At 38.7% G+C, this 14,037-nt stretch overlaps 1 protein-coding gene across 2 annotated transcripts in view; it reads left to right on the forward strand.

Annotated features, from left to right (window-relative positions):
- The first annotated feature begins 682 nt into the window (after positions 1-682).
- The window catches only part of enpp1 (ectonucleotide pyrophosphatase/phosphodiesterase 1), a 37,539-nt gene continuing 24,184 nt past the window's right edge, over positions 683-14,037 (forward strand). Inside the window, exons 1-3 of one of the 2 annotated variants that reach the window (XM_036147304.1) lie at positions 683-899; positions 6,404-6,470; positions 13,823-13,880. In XM_036147304.1, the coding sequence (XP_036003197.1) occupies positions 768-899; positions 6,404-6,470; positions 13,823-13,880 (257 nt within the window). In that variant the 5' untranslated portion in view covers positions 683-767. The remainder of the gene's footprint in view (positions 900-6,403; positions 6,471-13,822; positions 13,881-14,037) is intronic. The other variant, XM_036147303.1, reaches the window with a different exon arrangement.

A 14,037-nucleotide genomic window follows, 5' to 3' on the forward strand; every position in this document is an offset into this window, starting at 1 on the left:
TTTTTTATATTAATAATAATTAATAAAAAAGTAATACTACTACTACTATTACCACTACTACTACTACTACTACTACGACTACTACTACTACTACTACTACTACTACTACTAATAATAATAATAATAATAATAATAATAATAATAATAATAATAATAATAATAATAATACGATTAATAATAATAATACGATTAATAATAATAATAATAATAAATGTTAAAATGTTTATTTATTTATTTTTCAAGTTTTTAAATAGTTGCAGAGAACAGCCTAAAATAACCTGTTTCGGGCACCAAAGGTGACTGCAATGATGTAGATTGACCACAAGATGGCGACTTTAGTAGCATTTGCCGCATTTCCTAACTGTAAACCAATGCTTGTTTGTCTGTTGTTTTTTACAATTTAGCTTTTTTTTCTTTGTTCTGTCGGCCCAGTCCTGTCTATAGAAAGACATTTCTCCAGACTTTTCAGCTGGCCTGTAACTAAAAACATTCATAACATTAGTTGCTTTAAAGTTTTCAGAATCGTTAGATCTGTTTGCAAGTTAGCAGGCTTTTCTTGAAGATTTGCTGTATTAAATTACTCCACTGCAACCCCCTCAGGTCAAACTGTGTATGCTGCACCAGGCGGCAACATGTGTTTGACTGCTGGGTTTACACACATGGAGACGTGAAGAAAGGCGGTGCTTTGCGCATGCCGGAGCAGAAGAGGGCTCATATTCTGCTCCGCTGTACTGGCAAACACTCAGGACGTCAGTGCGCTCAGCAGCATGGAGGGAACCAAAGGAGAGGAGCGACAACTGGAGCAGGGCGCCTCTTTATTCGGGACGTCCGAGCTGGGGAGCCAGAGGAGCCGCGCAGAGCGCAGAAAGAAGTGGATTCGCCGTTGTATATTTATTGGGGTATGTGTAGTTTCTCCGAATAACCAGACTTAATGTGGTGTATGAACAGGAGCAGTGTCAGTTACTCACAGCTCAACTAAAGAGACTCAATAGGCTCCTTCAAACAGCCTGGTATATTAGATTTTAATGCTAATGGTAAACTACTATTTTACTTTTATATTAAAGCTAAATTTGTGCAAGCTGCAATTTTGGAGACTTTTAAAAACCCGAGATTTTCTGAAGATCTTTTTTCCAATTATAAGTTAAAGTTCAATTTAGACGTTAAACTTCCTTAATACACAGTCAGTGGTAAGCTGCTGCAACTGGCTTTACACCGAAGTGCAATCTCTATCAAGTACAAAAGCCACAATTTCATGTTAGCATTTCCACCTTGTTTGCTTTGCCCGTCATTAATCCACAGCTGTCACAGCTGAGACTGTCAGTGGTGCCAGAGCTGATGTGGAATACTGTTTTCACTCCAGTGCAAAGAGACAGAGGCCAGAGAAGGTTCTGCAGGTGGTCCACATTTGTGCAAAACTGGACCTCCCAGCAACAAATGCTGGGTTTGGTGAAATAAGCTTTTCTAATTATAAGCCAATTTACTTTGAAAATTATTTTGTCACCTTAACATATTATTGGGATTATATGCAATAGACCGAAAGAAAGTAGTGCATAATTGTCAAAGACAGTCTTTGCATAAATGCAAAGACAGTGAAACATAAATACAACGTAACAAATTCAGTATATGGAGTTCTTATGTGTGTAATATGAAGTCAGTATGAATCCAGCCATTCTGTGACCTCAGAGGTTTATTAGAGAACATTAGTAAACAAACAGCATCATAAAGTCCCAGGAAAACAAGCAGATAAATGGTAAAGCTGTAGAGAGGTTTAAAACAGGGTGAGATTCTAAAACAATATTATAAGGTTTAAATATGGGGCAAAGTTAGAAAGTGATGGTTTAGATCAAAGAATACTCATATGTTTGGATTGCCCAGTTAAAGTCCAGACCTTAGTCCTGTTGAGAATCATTAAAAAGCCTAAAAATGGCTGCATCCTGATTTTACCTATTCTAAAAGAATTGACACATTTCAGTGTCAACCTATGAAAGTCTGGTAGACACATACCTCAAAAGAAATGTAGCTGTAACTACAGCAAAAGCTGGTTTTACAAACAGCATTTGACTCACAAGCCCAAATACAAATGCACACCGCACTTTTCAGATATGTATTTGGGGGAAAAAACGATGGAAAAAATCATTCATACATCATTTCCAGTACCCAATCATGCACTACTTTGTGTCGGTTCACTACATAAACTGTCCCTCAAATCAAGTGAATTTTGTGGCTTTAACATAACAAGATAATGTGACTTTTCACGGTTTGTGTAAAGGTCATGTTTTTTCTCTTGGGTTCAAAAATACGTTCAGCAGGGAACCTGCAGCACTGCCTTTCATTTACCTATCTCAATCAGCAGGTCTAGCCTCAGAGAACTCCTGAATCTCTTATTAGTTTACTCATTAAATAAGAGATGACACAACAAAATAAGGAGATTGTTATATCAGACGTATATCTATAAGTGTTCAATATGAGTACAGGGAACTCCAAGAAAATGTTAACAATTGTCATATGTTTTAACAATTTAAACACAGGGGGAAAAAAATACAAGTAGACAGAGCAACATCTTAGATGAAAGTTTTAGATCCCAGTGCGAATACATGTGACACTGTGATTTGGTTAAATACATGCTGTGTACTTGGTGTGTGTTGACAATATAAATGCTGCTTGTTGACCACAGAACAGGCCCAGCTATGCACGACACCTCCGGGGTGTTTTAGCCTGGGTAAGACATTTTAGTTCACCCATGTTATTTTTGCATTACCCTGAAAGGGTGGTCTATAGTCTGAGGTTTCTCAAAATAGCCTTCTTTAATAACAAGCATAGAGAGTAACCACGCCTACTCCAAGTTTTCTTTTTCTTTTTTTCCCATCTACAAAACAGCATCTTCGAGTTGTTTTGTAGATTGCTATGGCCAGTTTATAAGAACAGATACAAAAAAAATCTGTTATTCATCCCAACATACTAAGCTTGTGATTAAAAATGAACACTACCCATGTGTTAATTATAAACTCAGCTCATTTGTTTATGCATATTTCTCAGTTGTTTCTTTCCAACTTCAACTTAAAACCACAGGAATACCAGATGTCTGCTTGGCACCGTAGCCAGAGACTAGACGGGGCAATGTTCCATGACATTGCTTTGTACCACAAATACTTTTAGGCTTTAAAAAGAAATAAATGCAGCGCTTTTTTTCCAGGGGAAAGTAGGGCCAGCCTCTGTCCCAACATAAGGAATATTTGTTCAACTGCTGAACAAAAACAGCTCTTAGTTTTCACCGAGCTTTTGGCCCGTCATTTCGGGAAGTTTGCTTTCAAAGTGGACTTCAAACTTTCGTTGTTTTTTTACAATAATAGCTGAAACTGGCGAGGTTGATGATCTGAAGCTGTAAAGTATCACTTAGAGTCAGACTTGTAGGTTTTGCATGAGACAAATTGTGGGCTTTTACCTCCCACAAGGTCCATAGGCTACGCTCCCAAGGAAAATCCCTTCCAGATATCCTGTTTCCCGTTCACCTATCGCTGAAGAAAAGAGTGGGGAAAAAAGCAACAACCAGACACCAAGCACACATAATGGACTCACATAACTGTCTAGGAATGCCCCGTTTGTGTGTGTGTGTGTCACACTCAGAGGACTTTTCCGACGATTCCCCCAATGCTGCGTTTTGAAAACTGACAGCCCTTTAGTGACCCAATTAGTTTTTTTCTTAAGAAGGCCCTCATATATCAATAGCGGTGAACATAAAGACTAAGCTTGCATGTGGTCATCTTAGAGGAAGCTATTTTTACATCTCTGTCCCCCATCTACAGTATACCTATACCATAATAATAAGACCTTTTTAATCACAATTTATTTGCCAATTGTACAGGGTTTCAGCAGACAAGTAGACAATTTCAGTAAGTTCATGTTTTTTTTTAAGACATGCTCCTTCGAATTGCAGCTTGTGAGAATAACACTTCTAGCGAAGTGGTAAAAAGATGGTCAAAGTTTAAAAGTAAAATTTTACTTCGGTCAATATTTAATTCGTGCGACACAGAAGATGCCAGACTGTCTCAGGCTGCAGGGTAAGCAAACAACCACAAGAACCACTGAGGGTCTGTTTTAGGCGTTGCTGTCAGTGACGTCTAGGCGGAACGCCCCCATCTCTCCATAAACAGAGTGTGCCCTTTGAAACGCCCGTCTAATTACAACCCCCCCCCCCCCCCCCCCCCACTCTCTAGGGATGCTGTCCCTCAGCAGATACCAACTCAGCAGGACTTTGTTGGCATTTCCCACAAACATTTTAACAGACGGAGAAAAATTGGATCTCAGAGATGGTGGCCAAGCTTCAGAGAATAGAGTTTAACTAAAATGTTAAAATATAATGATCCTAGGACTGGACGTCCAGTAAATGTAGCTTATAGTTTTTTATGTTACACCTTTTTCTTTTTTAGTGTGGATGGATTAAAATCTTAAATTACAATTACTTTTAAACGCAAGTTAGCGCTGGACAGGGAAAAAAAAGCTTATTGATAAAGTAAGGAAAAGCTTGTGGAATAACGGTACCATTTATCATCATTGTAAAATATAAGTTATCATGATGAGAATTCAGATTTATCCTGACATGATAAACTCTAACTGATTTTTGGGCTACTGTAACTCAGTGGTGGAAGTTGTGGGTTCAAATCCATTTTTCCCCTGCCACATGTTGACGTGCTCATGGGCACATAACCCCAAACTGCCTACCATACCTGCCTACATATTGGTGTATGAATGTTTGCGCCTTTATGAATGCTATTGGGTCAATGTGACTCTAGTCTAAAGCACTTTGATTGGTCAGTAGGACTAGAAAGGTGCTATATAAATTCAATCCATTAAAAATTTCACCATTGATCAACGGTTTGGCAGTCTGGCTACTTTTGCTGGTTAAAATATCCTTTTTTTCCTATTTTGTCGTCATGCAAGCACTTATTAAATCACCATATTTCAAAATATGATTCATTGCAACTATTGTGTACAATGCAGTTGCACTGAATAATCTGCTAGAGCAGTCTCTTCAGTATGGTAAGTTTACTTTTATAGTCGCTGTTTGAGTGTAATGGGGTCCGTATGTGTGCAGAGACTGTTTTGCCAAAAAGTCAATGGTGATGATAATATATTTCAAATTACCACATGGTTTGTTGTGGTTAATGTTTGTACAAAGAATGCTTGTACTGATTTGAGAGCCCTTAATCAGGCCTTCAGAGTAAGACTGAAAATGAGGGTAATATTAATTTTTAAAGGTCCTTGGCCTCCTCTGAACACCGACTTCTACTATCAAGAAAGTTTAATTATGCCTAAAAGGTAAGATCGAACTGGTACTCAGGGCCTTTATTCCTTTATCTGAAGGCGTTATAAATTAGTCTAGATTGTGCTGCATGGAGTCCTGATATAATCTTGTAAGCATGCTTTTTCTCTCTCTTTTGGAAACTCTTGTGAATTTTCTTGTTGTATGTAGAGTTTGTATATTCTGGTCCAAATTAATTGCCCCTTGAAGATATTTTTTTTTTGCAATTTAGTATATTCTTATTATTGGATAACATTTTTGTACATATTATACCATTCCTAGCACTAATCAACCAAATTTAAAGGCATACTATGCAACATTTTTCAGTTAATTAATGTGTTCCATACCGTTTTGGATGATTAAATGAGTCATTTCAGGTCGAACAAAGGTTTTCTCGGCCGCCCTGGGGGTCTGTGGGGGAAATACCGCACTTGCATTGCAAGAGCTCACGGCCCGCACACACAGAAGTCTCGCTTTACGGCGAGAACTCCATGTGTTTTTGCCCTGCCATTCACTATATGCACGCGCGAAAGCAACAACAAAGAACCGCGTGTTAACGTCAAATAAACATGCAAGCATATCGAGTTTTATTATTATTATTATTATTATTTTTATTTATTTTTTATGTTGGCGAGACGCTACCGTGGCGGCGGCTGCGGCTTGGCGAGGCGGCGGCCGCGGCTTGGTGAGGCGGTGGCGGTAGCGTCTCGCCAACATAAAAAAATAAAAATAAAATAATAATAATAATAAAACTGGCGAGGCGGCGGCGGCTGATTTAGTTTACAATTGCTGACTTGCATCAATACAAATCTCAACTTTTCACAAGGACCATATTCATGATAATATCAATTTAAAAATGCTCCAATGTAACTTCTTCTCTCACTTGCATCAGGGTTAAAGTGGATATTGAAAGTAATATTGTAGTCAGACATCAACTGTACCAAAAAATTATTTAAAATAAAGCAGCCAAATAAGGCGAAGGTAACGGCACTTTAATTTCGGAGCTTGTATATTGTTTTGTGTTTGACGAGCCCAGAGTTTAAGCTGTGCTTAATGAATTGGTTATTCTGGTGAGTGAAACTGCAATCTGTTGTGTTTACTCAGATTGTCCTGCTGTGCGTACTCCTTTTGGCTGTGCTGATTGCAATGAGAAATGGCCCCGACAGCTCAGGTAAGCTTCCGATTTAAAGACTTTTTAATAATCATTGTTTAGAAAATATATAATTTAAAAGGGAGTTGTAGTATATTTACATGCAAATTGCGACAGTGTTGCAACTGTTAAAACTTCTTAGATAAAGCCACTTCTTAAGAAAAGTAATCTACGTCATCCTTACAGTAGTAACTGCAGAAAAGTACAAAAAACTTTCTGTCTTTCTTGAACAGTGTTAATATGGTTTAAATAATTCTTACCCAAACGTCAGTACTATACGATGCTTGATACACATGAGTCACTTGTGAACACTTGTTTATTTCTTGTGGGATTCCCCAAGGCTATATGCTCGGCCTTATCATGTTTACCTTTGTATAAGGATAAGAATTAATTTATTGTCCCGCAATGGGGAAATTCAGATGTGACATTGGCAAACACACAGACAGTTACACATACTTATAGCAATGAGGAAAAAAACGAGAAGTAGACAAAATAGCAAACCAGTCTAATCTAAAGTACAGTAGTGATAAAGAATTAGGACACCCTAATATGGCCTGTATGTTTTGTCAAATATGTTTGAAAAAATGGGCATGCAATTTGAATTTTGGAAATCTTTGCTTTCCAAGAAGAACATGAAGGCCAGACTAAAGTCTGTTCACAGAGAAAAACCAGGTCTTCTGGAACAATGTTCTTTGGACAGATGAGTTTAAAATGTAATCCTTTGGACACTAGAATGAAAGGGTGTATTTGTCATTAATTAAATACAGCATTCCAGGAAAAGACCATCATACAAACTGTGAAGCATAAAACTGGAAGTGTTAACGTTTAAGGAATGCTAACATGTTGTTTTTTTCTTGATGTATTTCGTTTAATGAGAAAATCGAAGCAATTGTCTAAAAACACTATTTATAAAAGTATATACATGATATAAAGGCACTAAACAGATAAATATTTTTTATCATTATTAGGTGTCATTGTTATTAATGACAATAAAAATGTGACATCATTATTATAGAAGGCATGCAATTAAATTAAATGTTAATTAGTTTGTTTTTTTTATTTAACTACAAATATCGCACATATTTTTAAGAGCCACTTGTGACCCCCCTCTATCAATTATCTTGCTATTGTCATTGATTTCCTGCATCTTTTTATTCCTGTTTGGGTGAACTGATGGACATATTTATTGCACAAGAGTCAGGGTATAATATGGCCCCTGTGCACCAAGAGAGACACAAAAAGGTAATGCAATATTCCTAATATGTGTTGTTGCACTGTGGGAGAAAGTCGAAGTAAAAGGACAAAATCCACACATGCATAAAGAGAATATCTAAAATAAACATAGAAAGGCTTCAACCTGTGAGGGAAAGGTGCTACCTTAGGCCCCCCTTGCCGCCTAAGGACAAACTTCCATACTACACATCTGATCCGCACAAGTCAGCCAGCTCCAAAACCCATGAATCAGACTGAATGGCTACCTTTAGAGATGTTTTGATCTGGAATCAATAGGTTTGATTCCTTCTAATTTTCACCTCAATCCTCACCTCCATGTAGATGAAAACATCTCTTATGTAAACCAGGCCAACAATGACCCTAAAGACTCCCCATTGCAAAGGGGCGGACTAGTTCAGTTTAATTTGCATGTTATCAAAGCCAAAGTGAGGCCTTTTTAGGGTAATAATATAAAGCGTGGAACTCCACACTACTCCAGACATTTGAACTGAGAAAGCTTTCTGTATGGGAAGCAAAATGTATTCAAACTTCGGAAAAAAGTCCAGTTGTTTTGTTTTTTAACATTTTTGGAATTTGAGAATAATGATTCCTTTTAGGATCCAAAACAATCCTCATGACCAGATAATTGTACATCAGAATCAGTGGGTAACCTAAACTGGAAAAAAACGATAGGGACACTGATAAGTGGCAGCTGTCCAAAATCAGAAGCAACTATTTAAAGATACGGTTTGGGACTTTCCAATCTAGGGATTTTCTTTCAAGTTTTTGTTTGAGGCAAACAAATGATGAGCACAACAAAAATCATCATTTGATCCCAGTCTTACCTGGAGAAGGAGGCTTAGATTACTAGATAATAACAATAGTGAGGTATTTGCTGCAATATAGCTCTAACTAAAAGCAAAAGTTACAAAAGGATTTTATTACACTAGTTTCCACCTTTTGATGAACCCAAATAGGTGGAGGTAGTGGTCTCTTCCCAGATACCATTAACCCCTTAACTGGCACCCCCAAAATTCTAAAGAAGAAAATATACCCAAATTAAATCAGGCTACGTTCACACTGCAGCCTGAAGTGACCCAATTCCAATTTTTTTGCCCATATGTGACCTGGATCTGATCTTTTTATGACAGTCTGAACAACATAGATCGGATTTTTTCAAATGCGACCCAGGCCACTTGGATATGTGGTCCTGAATCCGATACGTATCTGATCTTTTCAAATGCGACCTGTGTCTGTACGGCCGGGTCGCATTTATCCGACCTGTACGTCACTGATACTCGACAAACGTAAGTAAACTGCGTCCTGATATGCAGAAGCGGGAAGAAAGACGACACCCATAGCGGACTACAATAAGGAGATCAGTCAATGGAGGGAAAACTCTGGTTAGAAAATAAATTAATGACCGCAAAATGCGCGCCAGCATTATAATCCATGTTTACTTCCGCAAACACTGAGCACGCTTGCTACATGTGACGTCATCGCGTCCTCGAGTGCGCATGCGGGACACTTAGGTTGAACGCATTCAGTTCACACAGGAGATCACATACAAGTTGCATATATTTGGAAATGTGAACGACCACGCAAAAAAAAATCAGATTTCACAAAAAAATCGGAATTGAGCATCAAGGCCGGCAGTGTGGACGTAGCCTTAGATGCTGCTCCTGAACCCTTTGGAGTAGAGGGAGGGGCTTGGTGTCTCTGTAAAGGTAACACTTTACATTTTTTAACTAAGAAGTCTTCGACATGCAACTTCAGGCTGATGCAAGGAGTTTCTAGCTGAAAAATAAGGGAGCCAAAAGACAAAAACCCCTTTGTGTGACAGATTCAAATGTGAATGCAATATAATAAAAATGACTATTCTAGACCTGTTTTTCTGTAGGTATGTCTCGGCGCTCACCAAAACTTTTCTTATAAGTAAACAGAAAAAAAACATGGTCATTCCTGTGATAAGCTCCACCGCTTCTTCTGTTGCTATTTGGGTCTTCCCAGAAGCTTTACACATATTTCCTGGTGAAAATGTACGTCCAACACCAAAAACAGGCTTATACGCTGAAGGATGCACAGAGAGCACAGCAACCGGATGAGCTTTGCATTTGCTGCTTCTGTCCAGTTTTAAGTGTCCTCCCCCACAAGCGATACATCCACCCGACGGTCATTTCTCTGGCTACAATCTCCACATGTCGCAATGAGCGTCTAAACTGACTGTTCCGAGCAACATGCCTCAAAACAGGAGGAGGGAGAGTTTTGAGAAATGAGCTATGGTGAGTAACATTAGCTCTGGAGAAATAAGATGTTATTCAAAGGAGGAGGGCCTAGACCACCATCTTGAAACAAGAGTTTTTAAAATAGAGGTCTACGGTTGGAACTACATGGCTTTGAAGTCAAAAATATATATACCCAAGGGTCACCGGTGACCCGTTGCCAGTTGCTACAACAAAAGATTAACCCACCTGCAGTGCATCTAGGAATGATATGCTGCACTTTTTTTTACATTCTGTAAGTCATACACTCATTCCAACATGAATTAATTGCACTGTCCCTCAAACTTCTGCCCACAATCCATCTTAATGACAGAGGCAAATGTTTGCAGCAAGTTTCTAAACTAAAACAAAAAATAAGTATTGAGATTTTTTGCACCTACGCTCAAAATTGAGTCTTGTTGCCACTGATTGAACACAATTTTTGAAGGGACCACACTTGTCTATATAACGTCCCACAATTGTGACTGCATATTAGACCACAGACCAAGCAATGGATACTAAAGCATTGTCCATAACACCTGGTAAATGCCATTCCTACTACCAAGCATAGTGGTGGCAGCATCATGGTGTGGGGATGTTTTTTTCTGTTGCAGAAACTGGGAGACTAATCCTCCTAAAAGGTAAAACGATAGCTGCCTGGAAAGTAGCAATTCTACAAGAAAACCTACCCCAGAGTGCTTTGAGTCTAAGACAAAGGCAACAAGTCATCTTTAACACAAACAAAGACCAAGAGCAGACAGCCAGTGTGTTCATGGAGGGGCTTCAAAAGCAGCCTGTTCATGTCCTTGAGTGACCCAGTCAGACCCCAGACTTTGAGCTGGTTGAGCATCTCTGGAAGAGCTTAAATACGTCACTCCTGCAACCTGACTGAGCTGGAGAGGATCTGCAGAAAGAACATGGGGGGAAAATACCCCAAAACAGATGTGTCAAGCTTTTAGATGTTTACAAAAGAATTGCTGCCAAAAGGGACTTTGGCAGAGTTTAGGAAATTAATAATTTTGCATGTGCTTTTTTTTTTTTCATTTTTGTTTTTTCATCGTGAAATTGGGTGTAGAAGTTTTAGGGGAAACATATGCAAACCATTTTTAAATGAAGCTCTATCATAGAAGCGTGGAAAAAAAGCAAAGCATTGTGAATACTTTCCAGCTGCACTTTGGATGACTCTATACTTACTCCTTTTCACAGGGAAATCAACTATATGCTTCACTTGTCATAGATTGGTGGATTTATAAGCAATCGGTTTAGTGCGTATAAGGACCTCATGCACTAAACCGTTTCCTTGTGTTTTTTTCTGCTAAATGCCAGACGTCTGTTCAAATTCAGGCGTCTGTATCAGTTTTTCTTTGTTTGCTTCCTTTATTAACATTCCACGTGCGGGCATCGACATGTTTCTGATTTTTTTAAACCATGGGTTTAAGAAAGGGGAGTCTTTTTTTCCATTGAGTCTTTTTCCATTGATTGCATTGCACCATCACGTCACCTTTGGAGCAATCTGTTATTTGGATTGTGTTTAGTGCACTGGTTGGCTGGTAGAATGACGTTAAAAACTCAGGCTGGCGTTTTAAAGCATCAAAGTTGCTGTGGGAATTATGAGAAAGAAAAATGGGTTTCTGCTAATCCTGAAAATGTTCCACTCAGGATCCTTTGCAGGCCCAAAATAGGGAGCATTTAGTGAAGAAGGGAAGATGGCTCAGATTACTAAGAAGCTAGACGTGAATGTTAACCCTCTTGGACGTGCAGTCTCAGGTTAACCCCTGAGTAGCCATGCGTTTTATGTATCCGCTTTTCCAGAACGGGCTGTAAACACCTTTTTTTTCTCCCATGAAAGAGAGGAATGTTTCAAGCAGCCTTATTTTCCATTTGGTTGAACGAGGGCAGCACCACCACTATGCTATTCATTGCAAACTGGCATGCCAGAACATCCCTCCTGGTTTTCTGGGACTGCGGCGCTGAATGCGGGTAGTGGTCCTTCAGGGTGGAGTGCTTCCTTACATGGTAGCTTTTCCTCTACTTCCTCTTGCCCAGCTAACTTGAAAGCCACACGGGAGGAATGGAGTCAGAGTTTCCCCCACGTCCAGACTCCTGTTTACGTGCTGTCTTCTACGATTTGTCTATGCACTTCTTTCTGGATGTTGACTTTGGAAAAAAAGATGAAGATATATGAAAAATAAGCAGAGGCTTCTCTGTGGATTTTGCGTGTTTTCTAAAATGCTACGCGTGGATTTTCCTGTGGATCACAGGGACGGATTCTCCTGAGACACTGCCTACCTGTTTTCGCTCCAAACCACAATGCTGACCTCGTGGCAGTGAGGAGGGGACTTCTCACCGGCATGATAACACTCTTCTGTTGCATGTCCTGTCAGCAGTTTACTTGACTAATGTATTAGTTGTCTGAAAAAAAAAAAAAACAGAATATCCTGGTTGGTGTCACCTTGTCTGTGGGAAAGACCTTGAGAATGTAAAGGTTTTTTTTTTTCAAGTGTGTATACCCTCACGTAGGATTTATTTTTAGCTTGCACTAACATACAGTCCCGTGCAAAAGTATTCATTCCTTTTTAAAGTTTTGCACATTTTCTTCACGTTACAGTCGCAGACCTTTATGTTTTTATTGGGATTTTATGTCACACACCAACACATAGTACAGCAGTTGTGAAGTGCAAGGAAAATTATTCAGTTTCCAATAATGTGTTGATACATGTTCTGCTTCCTTCCTACGCTGATAACCCTTAATAAAAAAAACAGTACAGCAATTGTCCTTCAGAAGTAATCTAATCGCTAAACAAAGACCTCCAGCATGTAATTTAATCTCAGTATAAAAACAGATATTCTCTGATTCCATTAGAGGTTTGTGGGAAAAAAACAACATCCGGAAGACAAGGGAGCAAATCAGGCAGTTCAGGGACAAGAATCCAGAGAAGATTTAAGCAGGGTTACATTATACCACATTACCCCAAGCTGCGAAAATCTCACAGACTGTTGAAAAAACAAAGTGGTTTGGCCCGACTGCAAACCTACCCAAGACATGGCCATCCATCTAAACTGACAGGCTAATCAGAGTAGTAGCCTAGAGGCTCACAGTGTGATAACCCTAAAAGAGGTTCAGAGATCTGCAAATCACTTGGAAGAAATTGCTGGCTAAATATATGTAAGATGTGTACTCCACAGGAGCGGCAAGACGAAAGCCATTGTTGAAAGAAAGCCATAAGTATTCATTTTTGAAGTTTGCCACTAGCCATTTATATCGGCATCTATTTCGTCCAGGTTAATCCACCCTGTGGTCTTCCATAGCAAACTGGTATCTGTGTTGTTTCAGAAAAACGACTAATAAGAAGATCTTAATGATGCAATACCACAATACTCATCCTTATTGTGACCAACATGTCTGTGAAGAAAATTATGCAACAAAGAATGGTCAAAGGACCCGTTTCTCTTTATCCTCTGATCTTGTAAAAAGACGATGTGTTGTCCTTGAACAAAAGGGTAATTGGTAATTTGATTAAAAAAAATGTAAGTGTTCATATTTACAAAGCTAGTTAGTTAACATTGGACTGATCTAGAGAAAACTGCTGAAACAATGAAAAGAAGGCTAAAGTGGGTATCACTGATTTAGCTCTTTTGGTCATTGTTAACATTGCATTATTTGGACACTGAAAGATTTACTCAATTTAAAGGTTGCATTTTCTAAAATGCTTCACTGTTTTATTGTGGAGTTTTGATTATCTAAGATACATTTTCAAGGCTGTTTACTAATATTAAAGAAGGGTTAAAATAATTGAACAATGCACTGTAAGTGTTTGTGGTCCTCCATTGACTTTAGCTCTGAAAAATATACTGGAAATCACAGTTAAAATGACGCGTGTTGTTTTTCTTTCTCAACAGAAATGACACTCTGGGAGAAAGAGGAAGCGGTGGTGCAGGAGCCTCTTTGTCCACCTGGGTAATGAAATTGCAGATATCCAGTTTTATAATACATCACTTATATTTTTTAAAGAATATAATTATCCATAGTTTGCTGCTAAAAACAAATGTAGTCAGCTCTGTCTTTTGCTGCTGTAAGAGATTATTTGTAAGGAGGTGGTGGGGACGTTTTAAAC

The sequence above is a fragment of the Fundulus heteroclitus genome, chromosome 15 (assembly GCF_011125445.2).
Source record: "Fundulus heteroclitus isolate FHET01 chromosome 15, MU-UCD_Fhet_4.1, whole genome shotgun sequence".
NCBI lineage: Eukaryota > Metazoa > Chordata > Actinopteri > Cyprinodontiformes > Fundulidae > Fundulus > Fundulus heteroclitus.